At 50.6% G+C, this 21700-nt stretch overlaps 1 protein-coding gene across 3 annotated transcripts in view; it reads right to left on the reverse strand.

Moving 5' to 3' along the window:
* LOC121284842 (serine/threonine kinase 11 interacting protein) overlaps positions 1–18862 on the reverse strand; it is a 106575-nt gene extending 87713 nt beyond the window's left edge. Inside the window, exons 1-2 of one of the 3 annotated variants that reach the window (XM_041200636.1) lie at positions 18515–18862; positions 3036–3102 (exon numbers count right to left, since the gene is read on the reverse strand). In XM_041200636.1, the coding sequence (XP_041056570.1) occupies positions 3036–3099 (64 nt within the window). In that variant the 5' untranslated portion in view covers positions 3100–3102; positions 18515–18862. The remainder of the gene's footprint in view (positions 1–3035; positions 3103–18514) is intronic. The other 2 variants (XM_041200635.1, XM_041200637.1) reach the window with 2 other exon arrangements.
* Positions 18863–21700: the final 2838 nt, after the last annotated feature.

Here is a 21700-nt window from a genome sequence, read left to right on the forward strand (position 1 = left end):
ACCACCAACGCACAGAGGCAGCCGTGTGTACCGACTACAAGACGCACTGCAGCAATTCACCAAGACTTCTTCAACAGCACCTTCCAAACCTGCAACCTTTACCAACTAGGACAAGGTCAACAGGTGCATGGGAACACCACCACCTTGAAGTTCCCCTCCAAGTCACTAGCCACCCTGACTTGGAAGTATATCGCCGTTCCTTCACTGTCGCTAGGTCGAAATCCTGGAACGCCCTCCCTAAGAGTACCGGGAGCACTTGGAATGCAGCAGTCCAAGGTGGCAGCTCACCACTACTTTCTCAAGGGAAATTAGGCATGAGCAATAAATGCTGGCCTTGCCAGCGATGCCCACATCCCACGAAAGAATTTTTAAAAAGTGCTCACAGTTCTCCTGAGAGACAATACCATGCCTCATTAAGAGGGACAGACAAATGTTTCTGATTCATAATATAGGAACATAAGAAAATGGAGGAGATGGTCATAGAGCCCCTCGAGCCTCCGCCACCATCCAATAAGACCATGACTGATTTCCATCTTCCTGTACTATCCCCATATCTCTTAGTTCCCTTGGTGCTCAAAAATCTATTGTCTTGAATATACCCAATGTTTGAGCATCCACAGCTCTTTTGGATGGAGAATTCCAAAGATTCACAGCCCTTTGAGTGAAGAAAATTCTCATTTCCGTCTTAATTGGCTAGCCCCTTCTTCTGAAAGTGTGCCCCCTAGTTCCATCAATTGCACTCCGCTTGCCCATTTCCAAAATTCTCCAAGCAACAGACATTTACAATATTTGGGGAAAGTATCATGGAAGACATTCGGGCTATTTTTTTTTATATATAAAACTGACTTAATTGGATAGTTTTTCTAAAGAACTAGCACCGACACAATGGACCAAATGGCCTTCTATTTCAAAAAAGAGCAGAGGGGCTTTTTCCCCATTGTCCTGGGTCAATATTTATTTCTCGACCAACAACACTAAAAAGAGGGGATCTGGTCATCACAGCGTTGTTGGTGACAGCTTGTGGTGCTAAAAGCGGCTGCTGTGTTTCCAATGTTACAACAGCGATTACATTTTAAAAGCACTTCATTGGCTGTTAAGACTTTGGGACACTAGAATCACGAATGTTATAGTGAAGGCCATTCGGCCCATCGTATCTGTACCAGCTCTCTGAGTGGCACTAGGTGAATTGCTCATGCTCCTGCCTTCACTCTGTAACCCTGCACATTCCTCCTTTCAGAAACAATCTCATTCCCTTATGAATGTCTCAACTGAACCTGTCTCCACCACACTCTCAGGCAGTGCATTCCAGGCCTTAACCACTCGCTGGGTGAGAAAAAATACTGATGCTACTCTTGCTTCTTTTGCCAATTACTTTAAATTTGTGCCCGCTCATTCTCAGCCCTTTCATAAGTGGGGATAATTTCTCCCTATCTACTCTTTCCAGACCCCTCATGACCTTGAACACTTCCATAAAATCTCCTCACAGTCTCCTTTACTCCAAGGAAAACAGTCCTCTCATCTATTTTCTTAACTGAAGTTCCTCATCCCTAGGACTTTTATGAATCTTTTCTGCACTCTTTCTAATGCCTTCACATTCTTTCTGAAGTGTGGCACCCAGAACTGGACCAAATACTCCATCTGAGCCTAAACTAGTGACTGATACAAATTCAACATAAACTCCTTGCTTTTGTACTCCATGCCCCTATTAATAAAGCCCAGGATACTGCATGCTATATTAACCGCTCTCTCAACCTGTCCTGCCACTTTCAATGACTAGTGCACATATACATCCGGTCCTGCACCCCCCTTTATAGAGTCGTACCTTTTATTTTATATTGTCTCTCCGTGTTCTTCCCACCAAAACGAATCACTTTACATTTCTCCACATTGAACTTCATCTGCCACCTGTCCACCCAATCCAACTTGTCTACGTCCTTTTGAAGTTCTACGCTATCTTCTTCACTGATCATAATGCTTCCAGTGCTATATGAATGCAAGTCAGTCTTTCAATAACTAAGATACATTCTCATCGATTGAAGTAAGCACCACCTTTACTCAAGGATCTCATGAAATTGTGACCCAAGAGAGACTTGCATTTATGTAGCACCTTTCACAACGCAGGACCTCGCAAAACACTTTACAGCACTAAATGAAATACTTTTGAAGCATTGTCACTGTTGGAATGTAGGAAACATGGCAGCCACATTGCCCACAACAAGCCAGTGCAGGAGTCCCAGAGACAGACTTTTAAGTGCACCAGCTATTGTTCCTTTCAGGCAATGAAGAAGTTCAGGCACTGGGGGCTGCACAGTGTGTTAACAGTTCACAACAAGAACACAAGCTGTTTAAAGGAATCAAAATCCATCTGGTTTATACATTGCAATGCTTTAAACTTTAAACCCCCAACAAGCTTTTTGAAAGATCAATTCCCACCTACCTAGCATCTCGCTAAGATCCTCTCCAGGAAATGCATTAATTATCTGCTGCAAACCTAGTAACACATCACACAAGTTCATTATCTTTTAGGTTAGAAATAAAACTTGTCTGCTTCCCTTTTTTTTTTGCTTTTAATGTCTTAGTTTCTAAACCAGTGTCTCCTTAGGAACTCTGCCATTTTATTAGATAACGAGTCAAAATCCTGGAACTCTCTCCCTAACAGCACTGTGGGTGCGCCTACACCTCATGGACTGCAGTAGCTCAAGGCAGTGGCTCACCACCACCTTCTCAAGAGCAATTAGGGATGGATAACAAATGCTGGCCTAGCCAGCGACACCCACGTCCCATCAACGAATTACCTCAGCTCCATTTATACACTTTGGTGCCACATCCCTTGACTCCTTTACTCAAAAATCTTTCATTCTGGGTCTAATAAATTTCCATTGGGTTTGGGGTAAGGAAGAACGATTTTCACTGCCTTTTGTGTGGTGAAGTGTTTTCTGATTTCATTCCTGGCTCTAATTTCAAGGTTCTGCCCCATTATTCTGGACTCCCCCTCCAGAGGAAGTAGTTTAACTACCCTATTGAATCCGACTTACCATAGCTTCGGAGGAGTTTAGTCAAACTTCTCACAAACTCATCCTCCCCTGCTCTGGACGCCATCGTCTAGGAGACAAAAGGAGGATTCAGGTTGGAACACTACCACATATTAGTTGGTGAACATATTAAAATCTTTTCTCCAAATCAAAGTCTACAGGCACTGGATGACAGGAATCACAAAGCACCGACTACTTGTAAATTCTAAGCATAGAGAATAAAGTGAGCACCAGCATTTCCCCATTCTCAGCATTTCTAATCAATATAACCAGTTTGATGACATCGATTGACAAATGGAGTTTGAGTTCGTATCTTGTCAGCTGTGCCTCAGTGGATTGCACTCCAGCCGAGTCAGAAGGTCGTAGCTTCAAGGCCCAATGCATGCACTTGAGCACAAAACCTAGAACGACGCCTCCCAGCACAGTACTGAGGGAATGCTGTAGTACCAGAGCTGCCGTTTCTCCGACTGAGGCCGTTAAACTGCTTTCTCAGATGATCCCTCAACACCATTTTGAAGAACAGCAAGGGAGATATCCCCCAGTGTTCTGGCTGATAACCCTTAATCAATTCTTAAAAAAAACAGGTTAACTGGCCGCTAATCACATTGTTGCTTGTGGGAGCTTGCTGTGCGTAAATTGACTGCCGCTACTTTTCCTACACTACTACAGTTGTGGCACTCTGAAAAGTGCTTCACTGGCTGGAAGGCACTTTGGCACACCCTGAGCTCACGTAACAGACTGGATAAATACAGGTTTATTTTTTTGCTGAAGGTTAAATTGGAAATTTCTGAAACCAAGCTTGAGATTGGACAGGATTTTGAAGCTGAACACGTACTGGCTCAGCCTGAGACAGTGAGCGGGGAGGTGTCGTGGAGTCAGTGGGGAGGGCAAGAATGGGCTTTGCAGCAAGCACTGAAGATGACATCACTGTGCCTAGCAGTTAACTGCAGGAGGTTATGGATCACTCATGAATGGGTATTAGGCGTAACAGTGTAAAAGTACAGATAGGATTGAGTGAGCTGGAGTTGGGATCAGTGATGCACATGCAGAAACTGATGGTGTATTGATGAATGATGTCGCTCAGGGCCTGCATGTGGATGAGGAAGGTGGGGTGTTGTAGATGATGCTTTGGGGATAGGAACAGAAAGGACACAGACTTGTACACACTCTGGGTTCAGCAGATTAAATGTGAGATAGGTGGACACAACTGCGCAAAGGACAGATATCACATGAACATGCAAATGCACAGGCTTACTTTGGAGTACCAAAGAATTTCATCCAAACTCATTACAGACTCCAGGAAAGAATCAGAATCTCTCAACAAAGGCAGCCATTCAGCCCATTATGTCCATGCCAGCTCTTTGCCGTGCCAAGCCTATGTCCCATTCTCCACAGAATGGTTGCAGCCCAGAAGGAGAAGATTCAGCCTTTTGTGCCATGCCAGCTCTCTGCAAGAGTAACTCATCTAGTGCCCCACCCCAACCTTCTCCCCGTGGACCTCACATTTATTTATATATACCTTTTTAACATGGATAGAGGATTGGCTAACTAATAGAAGAGAGTTGGGATAAGGATGGCTTTTTCAGGATGGCAACCTGTAACTAGTGGAGTGCCACAGGGATCAGTGCTGGGGCCACAATTATTTACAATATAAATTAATGACTTAGATGAGGGAAGTGAATGTACTATCACCAAGTTTGCGGATGACACAAAAATAGGTGGGAAGGCAAGAGGATGACAGAGTCTACAGAAAGGGTATACAGGGGTCAAATGAGTGGACAAAATCTTGACAATATAACATGGGAAAATGTGAGGTTATGCACTTTGGCAGGAAGAATAGAGGAGTTGAATATTATTTATATGGAGAAAGACTGCAGAAATCAGCAGCACAGAGGGATTTGGGAGTCACTGTGCATGGATCCCAAAAAGCTAACATACAAGTTCAGCAGGTAACAGGGGAGGCAAATAGAATGTCTTGCTAAAACTATACAAGGCACTAGTTAGACCACACCTAGAATATTGTGAACACTTTTGGTCCCCTTATCTAAGGAAAGATATACTAGCATTGGAGGCAGTCCAGAGAAGGCTTACTAGGTTGATCCCAGGTATGGAGGGATTTTGTGAGGAAAGGTTGAGTAGGTTGGGCCTGTACTCATTGGAATTTAGAAGACTGAGGTGCGAACTTATTGAAACATAAGATTCTTAGGGAGTTTGACAGGGTAGATGCTGAGAGGTGGTTTCCCCTTGTGGGAGAGTCTAGGACCAGAGGGCATAATCTCAAAGTAAGAGCTCACCCATTTAAAACAGATGAGGAGGAATTTCTTCTCTTAGAGGGTAGTGAATCTGTGGAATTCTTTACCGCAGAGGGCTGTCGAGGCTGGGTCATTAAGCATATTCAAGGCTGAGACAGGCAGATTTTTAATCAGTCAGGGAGTCAAGGGTTATGAGGAAAAGGCAGGAAAGCAGAGTTGAGGATTATCAGATCAGCTATGATCTCATTGTATGGCGGAGCAGATTGGATGGGCTGAATGGCCTATTTCTGCTCCTACGTCTTATAGTCTTATTCTCTTCAGATAACTATCCAGTCTCCTTTTGAATGCCTCAATTAACCCTGCATCCACTACACTCTTAGGCAGCGCATTCCAAATTCTAATCACTTGCTGCATTAAGTTTGGCCTCACGTTGCTGTTGCTTCTTTTGCCAATCACCTTAAATCTGTACCGTTTGCTTCTCGACGCTTCCACCAATGGGAAGTTTCTATCTACTCTGTCCAGGCCCCTCATAATTTTGATTACCTCTATCAAATCTCTTCTCAACTTTCTCTCCTCCAAGGAGGACAGTCCCACCTTCTCCAGTCTATCCACGCTGAAGATCTTCATCCCTGGTGAATCTTTTCTTTAACCCCTCTGAAACCTGCACATCCTTCCTAAAGTGAGGTGCCCAGAACCGGATGTGAGACTCTAGTTGAGGCCGAGCGAGTGTTTTGTACTGGCTCACTATCGCTCCTTTGTTTTTCCTAAGTTGGACCATCTGAAGCAGCTTTTCCAATTCACTGTGTGGCTCAGTCATACGGGTTGGGAAGGTTGAGAGGCTGGTGCCTGATCCCAACTGAGACAGTGAAGAAGAAAAGATAAAGCAAAACCTGGGACGATTTTGGTCTACATGAGTGTACTTGGGATGCTGGTGGCAGAGTGGTAACGTCACTGGACTAGCAATCCAGGACATGCTTTGGGAGACATGGGTTCCAATCAGGGCAGCTGTTGGGAGCTTAAATTCAATTAATAAATCTGGATAATAAAGACAGCCTCAGTAACTGGTGACCAAGGAACTATCATTGATTGTTGTAAAAACCCATCTGGTCCACTAATGTCCTTTAGGGAAGGAAATCTGCCGACCTTACCCAGTCTGGCCTACGTGTGACTCCAGGCCCACAGCAATGTGGTTGACTCTTAACTGCCCCTGAAATGGCCGAGCAAGCCACTCAGTTCAAGGGCAATTAGGGATGGGCAACAAACGCTGCCTTGCCAGTGACACCCACATCTCGGGAAAGAATAAAAAGTGGCAATGTACACATACAGAGCATGCACACAAAACAATTTTCATTCACATAGCAAAAACAGAAATACCTGGAAAAACTCATTGAGGACTCGAAACGGCAACTTTGCTCTTCTCCACCGATGCTGCCAGACCTGCTGAGTTTTTCCAGGTAATTCTGTTTTTGTTTTGGATTTCCAGCATCCGCAGTTTTTTTGTTTTTATCTATGTTTTCACCCACATAATGTCTCGAAAGTAGCAAAATGGCCCCAGGCACTTCACAGGAACACAAACAAAATTTGACATGCAAGGAGATATTAGGACAGCTGAACAAAAGCTTGGTCAAAGAGGTAGGTTTTTAAAGAGCAACTTGAAGAGGAGGAAGGGGAGAGGTAGAGAGATTAGGAAGGAAATTCCAGAGCTCAGGGCCCAGGCAGCTGAAGGCATGGCCATCAATGGTGCAATGATTAAAATTGGGGATGCTCAAGTAGCCAGAATTGGAGGTGCTCAAAGGTCAGAGGATCGTAGGGCTGAAGGAATTTACAGAGATACAGAGGGTCATATGACATCTCGATGCAACAGACACTGGGAAGTTGGGGGAGGGGAAATGGCAGAGAACTCATTTTAACTCAACAACATCCAACAGGCTTGAATTAAAACATTGGAGAACTGATCTTTTAAAATAAAAGCAAAAGTTGGGGGAAGGGGGCAAGACAAACAGGAATTCACGGTCCAATGACCCTCCCCAAAGACCTGTTTTGCTCAGTCGATACCTCTACACCAGCCAACGAAACTCTGGAGAGGATAACAAGCAAACACAAACAAGCGAAAGACACTTACAACTGCATACTGGCTGCCAGAGAAAGCTGCTTTGTGAGGATGAGTCTTTTGACTTGGGTACCTTCCGACACTTTCTGTCTCTTCTAACCAAGCCACTTTCCGGGGTTTTTGGGTGAACAGGAGCCAGGTCAGTTTGAAATAGTGGCTGTACATCTTCACCGGATGCATGCTCAGATGTTTCCTCAAGAGTTTCAGTCTGCTTTTGTGTGTATGCAGACCTGCGTGTCTCCATTCACAATGAGGCTGCAGCCACTGCTTTATCAGGTGTTAATGGCACCATTGTACAAAACAGAGGCTCCTGCATGATTGTTAATACAATTAACCTGCCCAATCAAGGCAGATCCTCACTTCCACGAGTGGGGTGTGGTGGTCAAAAGACGACAAAGCAGAGTTATCGTCATACTCCAGGCTGGAACCTCTGCACTTGCAGGAAGCACAGAGGGTTTTCTTTTGTACAAGTACATTGTAAACTCCAATCTCCGCTCAAAGCCCCTTCCTATCAGAACTATCACAGTCCACCTTAGCATAGGACAGTCTAATCAACCATTGTTTGCAGATAGGTTAACAACATGTGCTTCACATCATGTGAGGGAATGATTTGATTCCCTTTATTTTAGCTGCAGCATGGTACTGAGGGAGCGCTGCACTGTCGGAGATGCCGTCTTTCCGATGAGACGTTAAAGAGAGGCCTTTCGGCTGGAGGTACGGTTTCACAGCCACTATTTCGAAGAGGAGCAGCAGCAGGCGTTCTCCCCACATGCTGGGCAACACTTATCCCTCAACCTAATACCACAGGAAAAAAAACCCCGATCATCTGGGCATTGCTATTTGTAGGGATCCTGCTTTGTGCAAATTGACTGCTGTGTTCAGCGACTACACTGAAAGGTACACGTGCTGAGAAGTCATTAACCTGAATGTTAACTCTGTTAGTCTCTCCACAGGTACTGCCTGACCTGAGTATTTCTAGCATTTTATCTTTCCATTTCAGATTTCCAGCATCTGCAGGATCTTGTATTTGTCTGAAAAGTACATCATTGGTTGTAAAGCGCTTTGGGATGTAGTGAGCTCATAAAAGGTGCTACATAAATGCAAACTTTTTTTTTTAAGAAACAGAAGCAGCTCTGAAGGGACAGTGGGTCAATGCCCCATGTGAATTCACACAATCCATGTCCTAGTATTGCACTGGGGCAGCAGCCTAGATTTTTAGGCAGCAACCAGGTCCTGTAAGGCTCTATAGAAATGCAAGTCTTTCTTTCATTCTGGTGTAACCCCTGGTCCAAGTTTACAGTTGTCAATCTGGTTGGACGTGTTCCTGGAGGTTTTAATCGTGTGAACTCACACCTCCTACTGCCCCATGCGGTTGGACATCACCCTGAGACTGCGGAAAGGATTTGGAAGGGCTTGGTGAGGATGTGGGGGTGGAAGATTAAGAAAGGAAACCAGCCAGCCCAGTGTCACTGCCATCCAGTGATACAGGCCTCTCCTGGAAAGGCCACAGAGAACGATACAGCATAGGTGGTGGTCATTCGGTGGAACCATTCCAATTAGTTCTACTCCAGCCCCATTGCCCAGTAATTTTTCAAGTTCTTATCCAATTCCCTTCTGAAGTCTGCAATTGAAATCTGCTTTCACCTTCCTTTCAGGCAGCACATTCTGGATCACAACAACACACTGTTTAAATTTTCTTCCCCCCCCCCACCCCGTGTCATGACCAGACAAATTAGGAGCAGGAATAGGCCATTCGGCCCCTTGAGCCTGCTCCGCCATTCAATAAGGTCATGGCTGATCTGATTGTGGCCTCAATTCCATTTTCCCCAGCTACTCCCAAACCCCTTAGATTCTCGACTAACGAGAGAGTGTCTACCTCTGCTTCTACCGCTCCCTGGGGAAGATAGTTCCAAAGATTCATGACCCTCAGAGAAAAAATTTCTCCACATCTATCTTAAATGAGAGACCCCTTATTTTTAAGCAGTGTCGCCCGACTTCTAGTCTCTTCCACAAGAGGAAGCATCCTCTCAGTACCCATCCTGTCAAATCCCCTCAGAATCTTACATGTTTCAATATCACCTCTCCAATGGATTCAGACTCAACCTGTCCGACCTTTCCTCATAGGATTAACCCCCTTATCCTAGGAATCAGTTGAGTGAACCTTCTCTGAACTGCTTCTAATGCTATTATATCCTTTCTTAAATAAGGAGACCCAAACCCTAGACGTGGTCTCACCAACGCCCTGTACAACTGTAGCAAAACTTCCCCACTATTATATTCCATTCCCCTCGTCACCTCTGGGTCATTTGCCAGTCACCTTACATCTGTCTCTCTCCTACTGTAAAAGTTTCTCCTCACTTTATCAAAACCCTTCATGATTTTCAACACAAGTCATTGAGGGAGCATGGGGCTGAGCTCAGATGTGATGCCCTGCACAGCTGAATGTCCTGCTACCCAAGCTGGCCACTCGAGTGCAGCACGTCAGATCAAGTCTGCCATTGGCAACCTCACACCTGGTGACATCTCTTGGCAAAACCACACTGACCTCGTGCCTTGCGATTTGCCAAATGTCACAGTTTTCCAATTAAAACAAAACAGAGGAGGAGAAAATGTCAATTTTTGAGCATAATTCAGAGTTGTTTTTGCACAGGATAAGGGAATCAGAGGTAGTAATGTAAAAAAAACCTGGGTACTGGCCCCCTCAGAATAACAATTTCAACTGCTCAAGTGAGACTATTGTCCTAAATTATTACTGGCTTCTGACACTGTGTAGAATTTTCACAAACTGTGGCTGCAAATTCCACTCTCAGGTACAAGTGAGCTGAAGAGATGCAAGGAATCACAGTATGTTACAGAACTGCTCCCAGTATGGGATGTGAAAGAAAATTGACTGGCTGCTTTTATTTGCTTTACTTCCAAGTCCTCATTCAAGGATTTGAATGGATTCCACTGCACAACCTCTGAAGCAGACTAAAAAGAGCCAGGTCCCCACCTTTCAGCCACAATCTCACCATCATCTCATCACAAGGGGCTGGAATCCACACTTTGGCAAAGGGCATCTCCAGCCTGGTTAATCTCTCTTCTTAGCTTAGCTTCAGAGGAAAAGGCTAACTCCTTGCAAAAACAGCAAAGTTAACCTTTAACATAGGCCAAACCAGGTCTTGTTAACCATTCACAAGCTCTGCCATGTCTTATATTTACCAGAGATGTAACCCGATCCCCACAACATTGACAATACTCAAATGACACAGCACTCACTAGCAAAACTGGAGTCAATGGGAATCGGTGGGGGGGAACTCTCCGCTGGTTGGAGTCATGCCTAGCAGAACTGAAGATGGTTGTGATTGTTGGAGGTCAGTCACTTCAGTTCCAGGGAGAAGGCGGGAGAATGGGGTTGAGAAACTTATCAGCCATGATTGAATGGCGGAGCAGACTCGATGGGCCGAATGGCCTAATTTCTGCTCCTATGTCTTATGGACCTTCCCTCCATCACAAGGTCAGAAGTGGGGATGTTTGCTGATGATTGCACATTCAGTTCCATTCACAACTCCTCAGATAGTGTCCGTATGCAGGAAGACTTAGACAATTATTCATGCTTGGACTGTTAGGTGGCAAGTAACATTCACGCCACACAGTGCCAGGTAATGACCATCTCCAACATGAGAGAATCTGTCATCCCTGGACATTCAATGGCATCGCCATCGCTGAATCCTCCAATATAAACACCATGCAGGTTACCATTGACCAGTCATATAAATACTGTGGCTACAAGAACAGGTCAGAGACTAGGAATTCTGAGCAAATAACTTACCTCCTGATTCTCCAGAACCTATCCACCATCTAGAGAGCACAGCTTAGGAGTGTGATGGGATACACTCCACTTGATTGGATGAGTGCAGCTCTAACAACACTCAAGAAACTCAACACCATCCAAGACAAAGCAGCCCACTTGAGTCACTCCCTCCACCGCCAACCCACAGTAGCAGCAGTGTTTACCATCCACAAGATGCACTGCAGCAACTCACCAAGGCTCCTTCGACAGCACCTTCCAAACCTAAAACCTCTACCATCTAGAGGGACAACGGCAGCAGATACATGGGAACACCAGCACCTCCAAATTCCTCTCCAAGTCACTCACCATCCTGACTTGGAAATATATCGCCGTTCCCTCACTGTCACTGGGTCAAAATCCTGGAATTCCCTCCCTAGCAGCACTGTGGGTGTACCTACACCACATGGACTGCAGCGGTTCAAGAAGACAGCTCAACACCACCTTCTCAAGGGGCAACTAGGGATGGGCAATAAATACTGGTCCAGCCAGTGAAGCCCACATCCCAAGAATGAATTTTAAAAAAACATGGTTAATTTTATGAAAAAGCTCCAGGCTGGGATGCCAATTAACCACAAAATACCTGGATTGGGGAGGTGATGCAGCCCGGATTCCGTGTTCTTATCACTATCCAATGGCTCCGGTGCGGAATGCACATGAATGCGATTGGATTCAAATGGATACTTCCTGCTGCCAATCAGCCTGATAAAATTTCCTGCCACCTCCTCAAACCCCTACAATCCTCGGAGATCTTTGCACTCCTCGAAATCTGGCCTCTTGCACATCCATGATTTTCACAGTAGCACCATTGGTGACTGAAGGTCCTCCCTAAACCTCTCTGCCTCGCTCTCTCCTTGAAGATGCTCCTTAAAACCTCTGACCAAGCTTTCAGCTGCATGTCCTAATATCTCCTTACGTAGCTTGGCGTCAAAATGTTGTGCGCTCGCTCTCCTGTGAACGACTTAGGATGCCTTACATTAAAGGTGCGATATTAATGGAAGTTGTCTCAGCTATAAGAACTCGCATAAAGAATAGCCACTTGAGTGGAGTGCCAGATGAGGTAGGTAGCGCACACACACGTTTAACAGTCTTCTGGGGGAAAGGAAAAGGTTATCCAAATAAATGAATCCAGTTTCTTGACAGTACAGTCAATAAACAACTGAGATACAGCACCTGCTAGCAATGAGTTATACCCTAGAGGCTGCTCCATTTATAGCTCCTCACACTTAGTTTCAGACTTTTCTGCTTCCTCTGAATGTACACTCACATGCGAAATTTACTTTCCTGCTCGTCCCTGGGGCGCCCCGATTGAGATGGGACAGTTTCACAAACAGCCGTGCTGTTTCACTGAAGCCCTGAGGTGCTGGAAGGCGCTACAGAAATGCAAGTTTGATTGTTTTGTAATCCTAGTCAGTGCAGTGTTGGGTGATAATTGGATGGTTCAAATGAAGGTCTCCTCTAATGGCACAGTTTCGCCCAGAGTGAGCAACTGTTACGAAAGGGTCACTTTGGAGGAGGGAGGGAGGGAAGGGGTGAGGGGAGGCTGGTGACCATGAGAGCATGGCGTGGGTGGAGTTTCAATGCGAGTGTGAAAGGGGAGGGGATTGAGGTGAATTAAAACTGAGAAAGTATTGAGTCACAACCACATCATCTCTCTGCTGGCCAACTCACTCACTTTCAGACCCGCTCGAATCACTGAAACTCACCCTGGAGACACCCAGAATCAGTCTCCCTCAGGTTGTTCTAGAAATAAGGGACAAAAGGTGCCCCTTCACGGCACAAAGTCAAATTCGGGACAATCCCTTAAAACATGGGGTAGTCGGTCACCCTGGTTCTGCGTGCCAACGCAGTGTTTACAATGCTCCTGGGCAGGCAGAAGGGAACTTTTTTTTTATATTCGTTTGTGGGAAGTGGTGCCACTGGGTAGGCCAACATTTATTGCCCACCCCTAATTACCCTTATTCAGAGGGCATTTAAGAGTCAACTGCATTGCTGTGGGTCTAGACTCACATGTAGGTCAGACCAGGTAAGGACAGCAGATTTCCTTCCCTAAAGGGCGTTAGTGAACCAGATGGGTTTTTTTACAACAATCGGCAATGGTTTCATGGTCATCATCAGACTTTTAATTCTAGATTTTCACTGAATTCAAATTTCACCACCAGCCATGGTGGGATTCGAACACAGGTCCTCAGGCCATTATCCTGGGTCTCTGGAATGCTACTTCAGTGACAATACCCGCTATGCCACAACCTCCCCTCTATAAATTGAATAGAGCAGAATGTGATTTGGGGGGGGTGGGGGGGGAATAGGGACACATGGTTGGGGTTGACTGGAGGACTAGAGAAGAAAGGAACATTGCAGCCAGCACAGGTACATCTGTTCGTCTCTGGACAGTTAACCCTTCCCCTTCCCATTCCTCCCTTTACCCCCTCCTTTCCCCCCATTCCTCTACTTCCCACACATTCCTCCTATTATCTCCCTAAACCCTCTCCCATTCCCAACTCCCTCCATTCCACTTACCCACCGCCATTCCCGCCTCTTCCCATCTACCTTCTTCAAAACCCTCCTCACCTCCCCCATTCCCCCATCCTCACCTGTTACCCCATATTCCAACCCCTTCCCCCTCTGCACTTCCTCTCCGTCCCCTCTCCCCATTGCCCCCCTCCCATCTCTACCACCCCTTTCTCCTCCCCCTCTCTCCCCCGCTATCCGTTTCTCCTCCCCCTCTCTCCACCCCCCACCCGTTTCACCTCCTCTCTACCTGCCCGCCATTTCTCCTCCCCCTCCGCCCACCGGTTCACCTCCCCCTCCCCCCCCACCGTTTCTCCTCCCCCTCCGTGTCTCCTCCCCCTCGTCCCCTCCCTATCCCATCCCCACCCCTCCTCCTCCTACTCCCGTCCCCCTTAACCCCTCCCCATTCCACCATTCTCCCTCACTCTCTCCCCATTCCCCCATCCCCCCTCCCCCCCATATCCCCCTTCTCACCCATATCCCCCAACACCCTTCCTCCCTCACCAACCCCCTCCCCCCGCCCCATCCCTTTCCCCCTCCCCATCCCACTTTCCTCTCCCCATTCTCCGACCCCCCACACCCCATTCTTCCCACACCCCATCCTCCATCCCCATTCTCCTCTTCCCCCGAACCCCCTTCCCCATTCTCCTACCCCCTCCCTATTCTCCCCACCCCTCATCCTCATTCCCCCCTCCATATTCTCTCCTTTCCCCCCTCCCCTTCCCATTCTGCCCCCTCCCCTTCCCATTCTCCCCCACTCTCCTCATTCATTCACCCCCAATAATTCCCCCCTACTCTCCCCATTATCCCCACTCTCCCCATTCATTTCCCTCCTCCCACTCATTCCCCCCCACTCATTCCCCCCTACTCGCCCCATTCATTTCCCTCTCCCCACTCATTCCCCCCCACTCATTCCCCCCTACTCGCCCCATTCATTTCCCTCTCCCCACTCATTCCCCCCCACTCATTCCCCCCTACTCGCCCCATTCATTTCCCTCTCCCCATTCGTTCCCCCCCACCACTCTCCCCACTCGTTCCCCCCCACCACTCTCCCCACTCGTTCCCCCCACCACTCTCCCCGCTCGTTCCCCCCACCACTCTCCCCGCTCGTTCCCCCCCCACCCCTCTCCCCGCTCGTTCCCCCCCCACCCCTCTCCCCGCTCGTTCCCCCCCCCACCCCTCTCCCCGCTCGTTCCCCCCCCCACCCCTCTCCCCGCTCGTTCCCCCCCCCACCCCTCTCCCCGCTCGTTCCCCCCCCCACCCCTCTCCCCGCTCGTTCCCCCCCCCACCCCTCTCCCCGCTCGTTCCCCCCCCCACCACTCTCCCCGCTCGTTCCCCCCCCCCACCACTCTCCCCGCTCGTTCCCCCCCCCACCACTCTCCCCGCTCGTTCCCCCCCCACCACTCTCCCCGCTCGTTCCCCCCCCCACCACTCTCCCCGCTCGTTCCCCCCCCCCACCACTCTCCCCGCTCGTTCCCCCCCCCACCACTCTCCCCGCTCGTTCCCCCCCCCCACCACTCTCCCCGCTCGTTCCCCCCCCCACCACTCTCCCCGCTCGTTCCCCCCCCCACCACTCTCCCCGCTCGTTCCCCCCCCCACCACTCTCCCCGCTCGTTCCCCCCCCCCACCACTCTCCCCGCTCGTTCCCCCCCCCACCACTCTCCCCGCTCGTTCCCCCCCCACCCCTCTCCCCACTCGCTCCCCCCCCACCACTCTCCCCACTCGTTCCCCCCCCACCACTCTCCCCACTCGTTCCCCCCCCACCCCTCTCCCCACTCGTTCCCCCCCCACCCCTCTCCCCACTCGTTCCCCCCCCACCACTCTCCCCACTCGTTCCCCCCCCACCACTCTCCCCACTCGTTCCCCCCCCACCCCTCTCCCCACTCGTTCCCCCCCCACCCCTCTCCCCACTCGTTCCCCCCCCACCCCGCTCCCCACTCGTTCGCCCCCCACCACTCTCCCCACTCGTTTCCCCCCCCCACCACTCTCCCCACTCGTTCGCCCCCCACCACTCTCCCCACTCGTTCGCCCCCCACCACTCTCCCCACTCGTTTCCCCCCCCACCACTCTCCCCACTCGTTCGCCCCCCACCACTCTCCCCACTCGTTCGCCCCCCACCACTCTCCCCACTCGTTCGCCCCCCACCACCACTCTCCCCATTCGTTCGCCCACCCACCACTCTCCCCATTCTTCCCACACCCCATCCCCATTCTCCTCTTCCCCCGAACCCCCTTCCCCATTCTCCCCACCCCTCATCCTCCCATCCCCCTCCCTATTCTCCTCACCCCTCATCCTCATTCCCCCCTCCCTATTCTCCCCACCCCTCATCCTCATTCCTCCCTCCCTATTCTCCCCACCCCTCATCCTCCTACCCCCTTCCCCATTCTCCCCAGCCCTCATCTTCCTACCCCCCTCCCCATTCTCCCCACCCCTCATCCTCCTACCCCCCTCCCCATTCTCCCCACCCCTCATCCTCCTACCCCCCCTCCCCATTCTCCACACCCCTCATCCTCCTACCCCCCTCCCCATTCTCCACACCCCTCATCCTCCTACCCCCCTCCCCATTCTCCACACCCCTCATCTTCATTCCACCCTCCCTATTCTCCCCACCCCTCATCCTCATTCCCCCCTCCCTATTCTCCACACCCCTCATCTTCATTCCACCCTCCCTATTCTCTCCACCCCTCCTCCTCCTACCCCCTTCCCCATTCTCCCCAGCCCTCATTCCCCCCTCCATATTCTCTCCTTTCCCCCCTCCCCTTCTGCCCTCCTCCCCTTCCCATTCTCCTCCACTCTCCTGATTCATTCACCCCCAATAATTCCCCCCCTACTCTCCCCATTATCCCCACTCTCCCCATTCATTTCCCTCCCCCACTCATTTCCCTCCACCCACTCATTTCCCTCCTACTCTCCCCATTCATTCCCCCCCCACTCTCCCCATTCGTTCATCCTCCCCACTCGTTCCCCCCCCACCCCGCCCCCCGCCCATTCATTCGCCTCCCCCCCCGCCCATTCATTCGCCCCCCCCCGCCCATTCATTCGCCCCCCCCCGCCCATTCATTCGCCTCCCCCGCCCATTCATTCGCCTCCCCCGCCCATTCATTCGCCTCCCCCGCCCATTCATTCGCCTCCCCTCCCCCGCCCATTCATTCGCCTCCCCTCCCCCGCCCCTCCCCCGCCCATTCATTCGCCTCCCCTCCCCCGCCCATTCATTCGCCTCCCCTCCCCCGCCCATTCATTCGCCTCCCCTCCCCCGCCCATTCATTCGCCTCCCCTCCCCCGCCCATTCATTCGCCTCCCCTCCCCCGCCCATTCATTCGCCTCCCCTCCCCCGCCCATTCATTCGCCTCCCCTCCCCCGCCCATTCATTCGCCTCCCCTCCCCCGCCCATTCATTCGCCTCCCCCCCCCCGCCCATTCATTCGCCTCCCCCCCCCCGCCCATTCATTCGCCTCCCCCCCCCCGCCCATTCATTCGCCTCCCCCCCCGCCCATTCATTCGCCTCCCCTCCCCCGCCCATTCATTCGCCTCCCCTCCCCCGCCCATTCATTCGCCTCCCCTCCCCCGCCCATTCATTCGCCTCCCCTCCCCCGCCCATTCATTCGCCTCCCCTCCCCCGCCCATTCATTCGCCTCCCCTCCCCCGCCCATTCATTCGCCTCCCCTCCCCCGCCCATTCATTCGCCTCCCCTCCCCCGCCCATTCATTCGCCTCCCCTCCCCCGCCCATTCATTCGCCTCCCCTCCCCCGCCCATTCATTCGCCTCCCCTCCCCCGCCCATTCATTCGCCTCCCCTCCCCCGCCCATTCATTCGCCTCCCCCCCCGCCCATTCATTCGCCTCCCCCCCCCCGCCCATTCATTCGCCTCCCCTCCCCCGCCCATTCATTCGCCTCCCCTCCCCCGCCCATTCATTCGCCTCCCCCCCCCGCCCATTCATTCGCCTCCCCCCCCGCCCATTCATTCGCCTCCCCTCCCCCGCCCATTCATTCGCCTCCCACTCTCGCCCTTCATTTTCCCCCACACAACCCACTCTCCCCATTTCCCCCCTTCCCCCCTTCCCCCACCCCATTTTCCTTTCCTCCCCCATTTTCCCCTTCCCCCCACCCCTCACCCCCACCCCTCACCCCCACTCCCCCAATCGTCCCCACCCCCATTGCCCCCCACGACCCCCCCCCACCCCATTCCCCCCCACGACCCCCCCCCACCCCATTCCCCCCCACGACCCCCCCCCCCACCCCATTCCCCCCACGACCCCCCCCCCACCCCATTCCCCCCCACGACCCCCCCCCACCCCATTCCCCCCCACGACCCCCCCCCCACCCCATTCCCCCCCACGACCCCCCCCCCCACCCCATTCCCCCCCACGACCCCCCCCCCACCCCATTCCCCCCCACGACCCCCCCCCCACCCCATTCCCCCCCACGACCCCCCCCCACCCCATTCCCCCCCACGACCCCCCCCCACCCCATTCCCCCCCACGACCCCCCCCCACCCCATTCCCCCCCACCCCATTCCCCCCCACCCCACTGCCCCCCACGACCCCCCCCCCCACCCCATTGCCCCCCACCCCATTGCCCCCCAACAACCCCCCCCACCCCATTGCCCCCCAACAACCCCCCCCCCCCACCCCACTGCCCCCCAACAACCCCCCCCCCACCCCATTGCCCCCCAACAACCCCCCCCCACCCCATTCCCCCCCACGACCCCCCCCACCCCATTCCCCCCCACCCCATTCCCCCCCACGACGCCCTTCCCTATTCCGTTCCCCCCTTCCCTCTTACTCACTCAGTCTCTCCTTCTCCATCACCTGACGCCGCTTCCCTAAACATTGGTCTGGAGGTCACGACCCTGCCACGTTCAACGTCACCGCGTCCGACATCATTCCCGTTGCCACGTCAGCGCTTCCACACGTAATCGCGTCCTAACGGCAGCTTTTGTACGTCATCGCGTCTTGACGTCGACGCCAACTGCGTCATCGCGTCGCGGCCGCTTTTCTAAAGTTCTTATTTTTTTTCTCTCCCGCTATGAAACACAGACGGAAAAAAACGGTCGGGCGAACTTCCGTCCCGTCTTCCCGACGCGATGAAGAACCGCGAAACTTATATTTTATCGGTTAAATTTCCGAGGAGATTCATCCCTCGACAAGGGTGGGGGGGGGGGGGGGGGGGGGTGGTGGGGGGTAGGTGGGCGAAATTCAGACCGTAAACAAGAGCAGCCCTTCCGTACCAGCCGCAGCCGGACTCCTCCTCCTATACCGCCACCCTCCGGCCTGGAGGGCCCATTACACCCCCACCAACACAGCTTCACCTCACCTGGTGGTGCCCAGGTAAATATTGGCCAGGGAACGTTGTCACATTCCACTGGATTTCAGTCGACGTGGTCATTACAGCACAGAATGAGGTCATTCGGCCCATCAAGTCCATGCTGGCTCTCTGCAGAACAATCCACTCAGTCCCATTCCCCCGCTCTGAGCTCACTTCCCTCAAGTGTCCATCAGGAATTTCCTTTTGAAATCATGCGTTGTCTCTGCTTCCAAAGCATTTAGTTATAATATCTTCCTTTCAGACACTTTTTGAAACCAAACTTTTGGTCATCTGACCTAATATCTCCTTATGTGGCATGGTGTCACACTTTGTTCTATAATGCTCTTGTGAAGTGTCACATTCATTGTGCTATGTAAAACAAATGGGGTTGTTGTTATCCCCCTTTCTTTACAAACAAATTCTCATCCTAGTTTACAAATCGCTCCGTGGCCTCCCCGCTCCCTACCTCTGTAATCTCCTCTCGCCCAACAATTGTCCGAGATCTCTATGCTCCTCTATTTCTGGTTTCTTGAGCCTCCCGATTTTAATCACGCCAGCATTGGCGGCCATACCCTCAGCTGCTCAGGAATCCTTCCCTAAACATCACTCTCTTTCTTCTATAACAAAAACAGAAAGTGCTGGTAAAACTCAGCTGGTCTGGTAGCATCTGTGGAGGGAGGAACAGAGTTAACGTTTCCGGCCCGTATGACTCTTCTTCAGATCTAACTATCTCTTTTTCCCGTTCCTTCCTTAAGATGCTCCTTTAAATCGAATTCTCTGTCCTAATTAGCCTCTTACCTGGGCTTGGTGTCAAATTTTGCTTGATAATTGCTCCTGTGAAATGCCTTGGGACATTTTACGATGCTAAATGCAATCTGTTGTTAGCCCACTTGCTGCCTTCCCTGTAAACAGAGTAATCATTGGCTAGTCAAACAGATTACAAACATTGGCTTGATTCAAACTTCTTTACAATAATTCTCAGTCTTCCTGGAAAGGAGGGGATGTATTATTCTAGGTTTTTAAACAAATCCTGTTTTCCTGGTAAACAGTAGATTAATTTCAGATTTAATCCCTAATTTTAATGAAATTCCCAGGATAAATTAGATATTCTGAGATATTATCCCTGATTTTACTGAGAATCCCAGGACAGAATAGATTATTCCCAGACTCTTTTCCCAATTTTACCAAAATTCACAGGAATGTGCCTCGTTATTCCCAGAACGTATCCTTGATTCTACAACATATTCCAGGACAGAGTGAGTTATTTCCAGGTTATTCCCAGGATTTATCACTGAGTTTCCTGTAATTCTGAGGGATTAGGGAATTATTCCCAGAATTTACCCTGGTTTCTGAGTCTGAAGAAATTATTCCCAGGACTTATCTCTGATTTTCCTGTAATTTTGAGGTTTGAGGACGTTATTCCCAAGATTTACCCATCATTTCCTGTGAGTATGAGGGCTGAGTGAATTATTCCCAGGATTTATCCCAAGTTTTACGGAAATTTCAAGGGCTGAGGGAATTATTCCCAGGAGGTATACCTCATTGTCCTGTAATTACCAGGGCTGAGTTAATTATTCTCAGGATTTATCCCTGATTTTCCTGTAATTATGAGGACTGAGGGAATTATTCCCAGGATTTATCCCTGATTGGACAGCGGTTCCCAAGGCTGAGTGGGTTGTTCACCAGACCCTATTCCTGATTTTTCAGTAATTGGGGACGAGCGGGACACAGACACAGAGATGGATGAGACACTGCGTTCCGTGCATCTCTGTGTGGGCTGCCTAGCCTGCTGTCCTGCCAGCCAGAGTCTCCTGGCAGTCGGCAGCAGTTTGGCTCAGTGACAGATAGGTGCAAAGGCACCAGGTACCAGGGGATCAGTGGGGAGAAGCACCTGCAGGCCCTGGGACAAGCTGGGCAGGGAGAGCAGACGGGGAGAATATGTTTCCAGCCCTGACATCCCCGGCTGCACTCTGCTGATAAAATTTAACTCGCCTGTGACCGTCTTGGGACAGGGGAGCTTTGCTAGCTGAAGGGCGCTACAGAAATGCAAGATGTTGTTGTTGTTGTAAACTAGCTGCTCTGAGTCTGTGGGGTTTAATTACCAGAGATTGATGATGTCATGTGCAACTGGGCTGAATAGAATGTGAACCGGGGATTGTGGACGAGGCTGCCTGTTCTTACTGAGACAAAAAAAAACAAGTCTTGTACTAGGTGACTGCTGGAAACGTTCGCTGCTGCTAGGTATGTAAAGGCAGAATGACCCCAAACTACCTGGATTAAAATAATTAATTTGCTATTAAACCAACCTCCCTTCTGATTTAGAAAGGAGCATTTTTTTTACACAAAGAGCATTTCTTAATGTTTTCTTTGTTTGGCTGATTAATGAGGGCGTGGTTTGAACAAGAAGAACAGATGGTTTAATGGGTGGACACAGATCTGAGATAATTGACAAAAAAAAACCCAGAGAGGAGATGAAGAGAATTTGTTTTGAGTTGTTGTGATGTGGAATGCGCTGCTTGAAAGGGGCGGTGGAAGCAGATTCAATAGTAACTTTCGAAAGGGGATTCGGATAAATGCTGGATCATGAAAATATTGCAGGGCTATAGGGGAAAGGGCAGGTGGGGGGTGGGGTGGGGGACAGTGGGACAAATTTCAAAGATTCAG

The sequence above is a fragment of the Carcharodon carcharias genome, chromosome 12 (assembly GCF_017639515.1).
Source record: "Carcharodon carcharias isolate sCarCar2 chromosome 12, sCarCar2.pri, whole genome shotgun sequence".
Lineage (NCBI taxonomy): Eukaryota > Metazoa > Chordata > Chondrichthyes > Lamniformes > Lamnidae > Carcharodon > Carcharodon carcharias.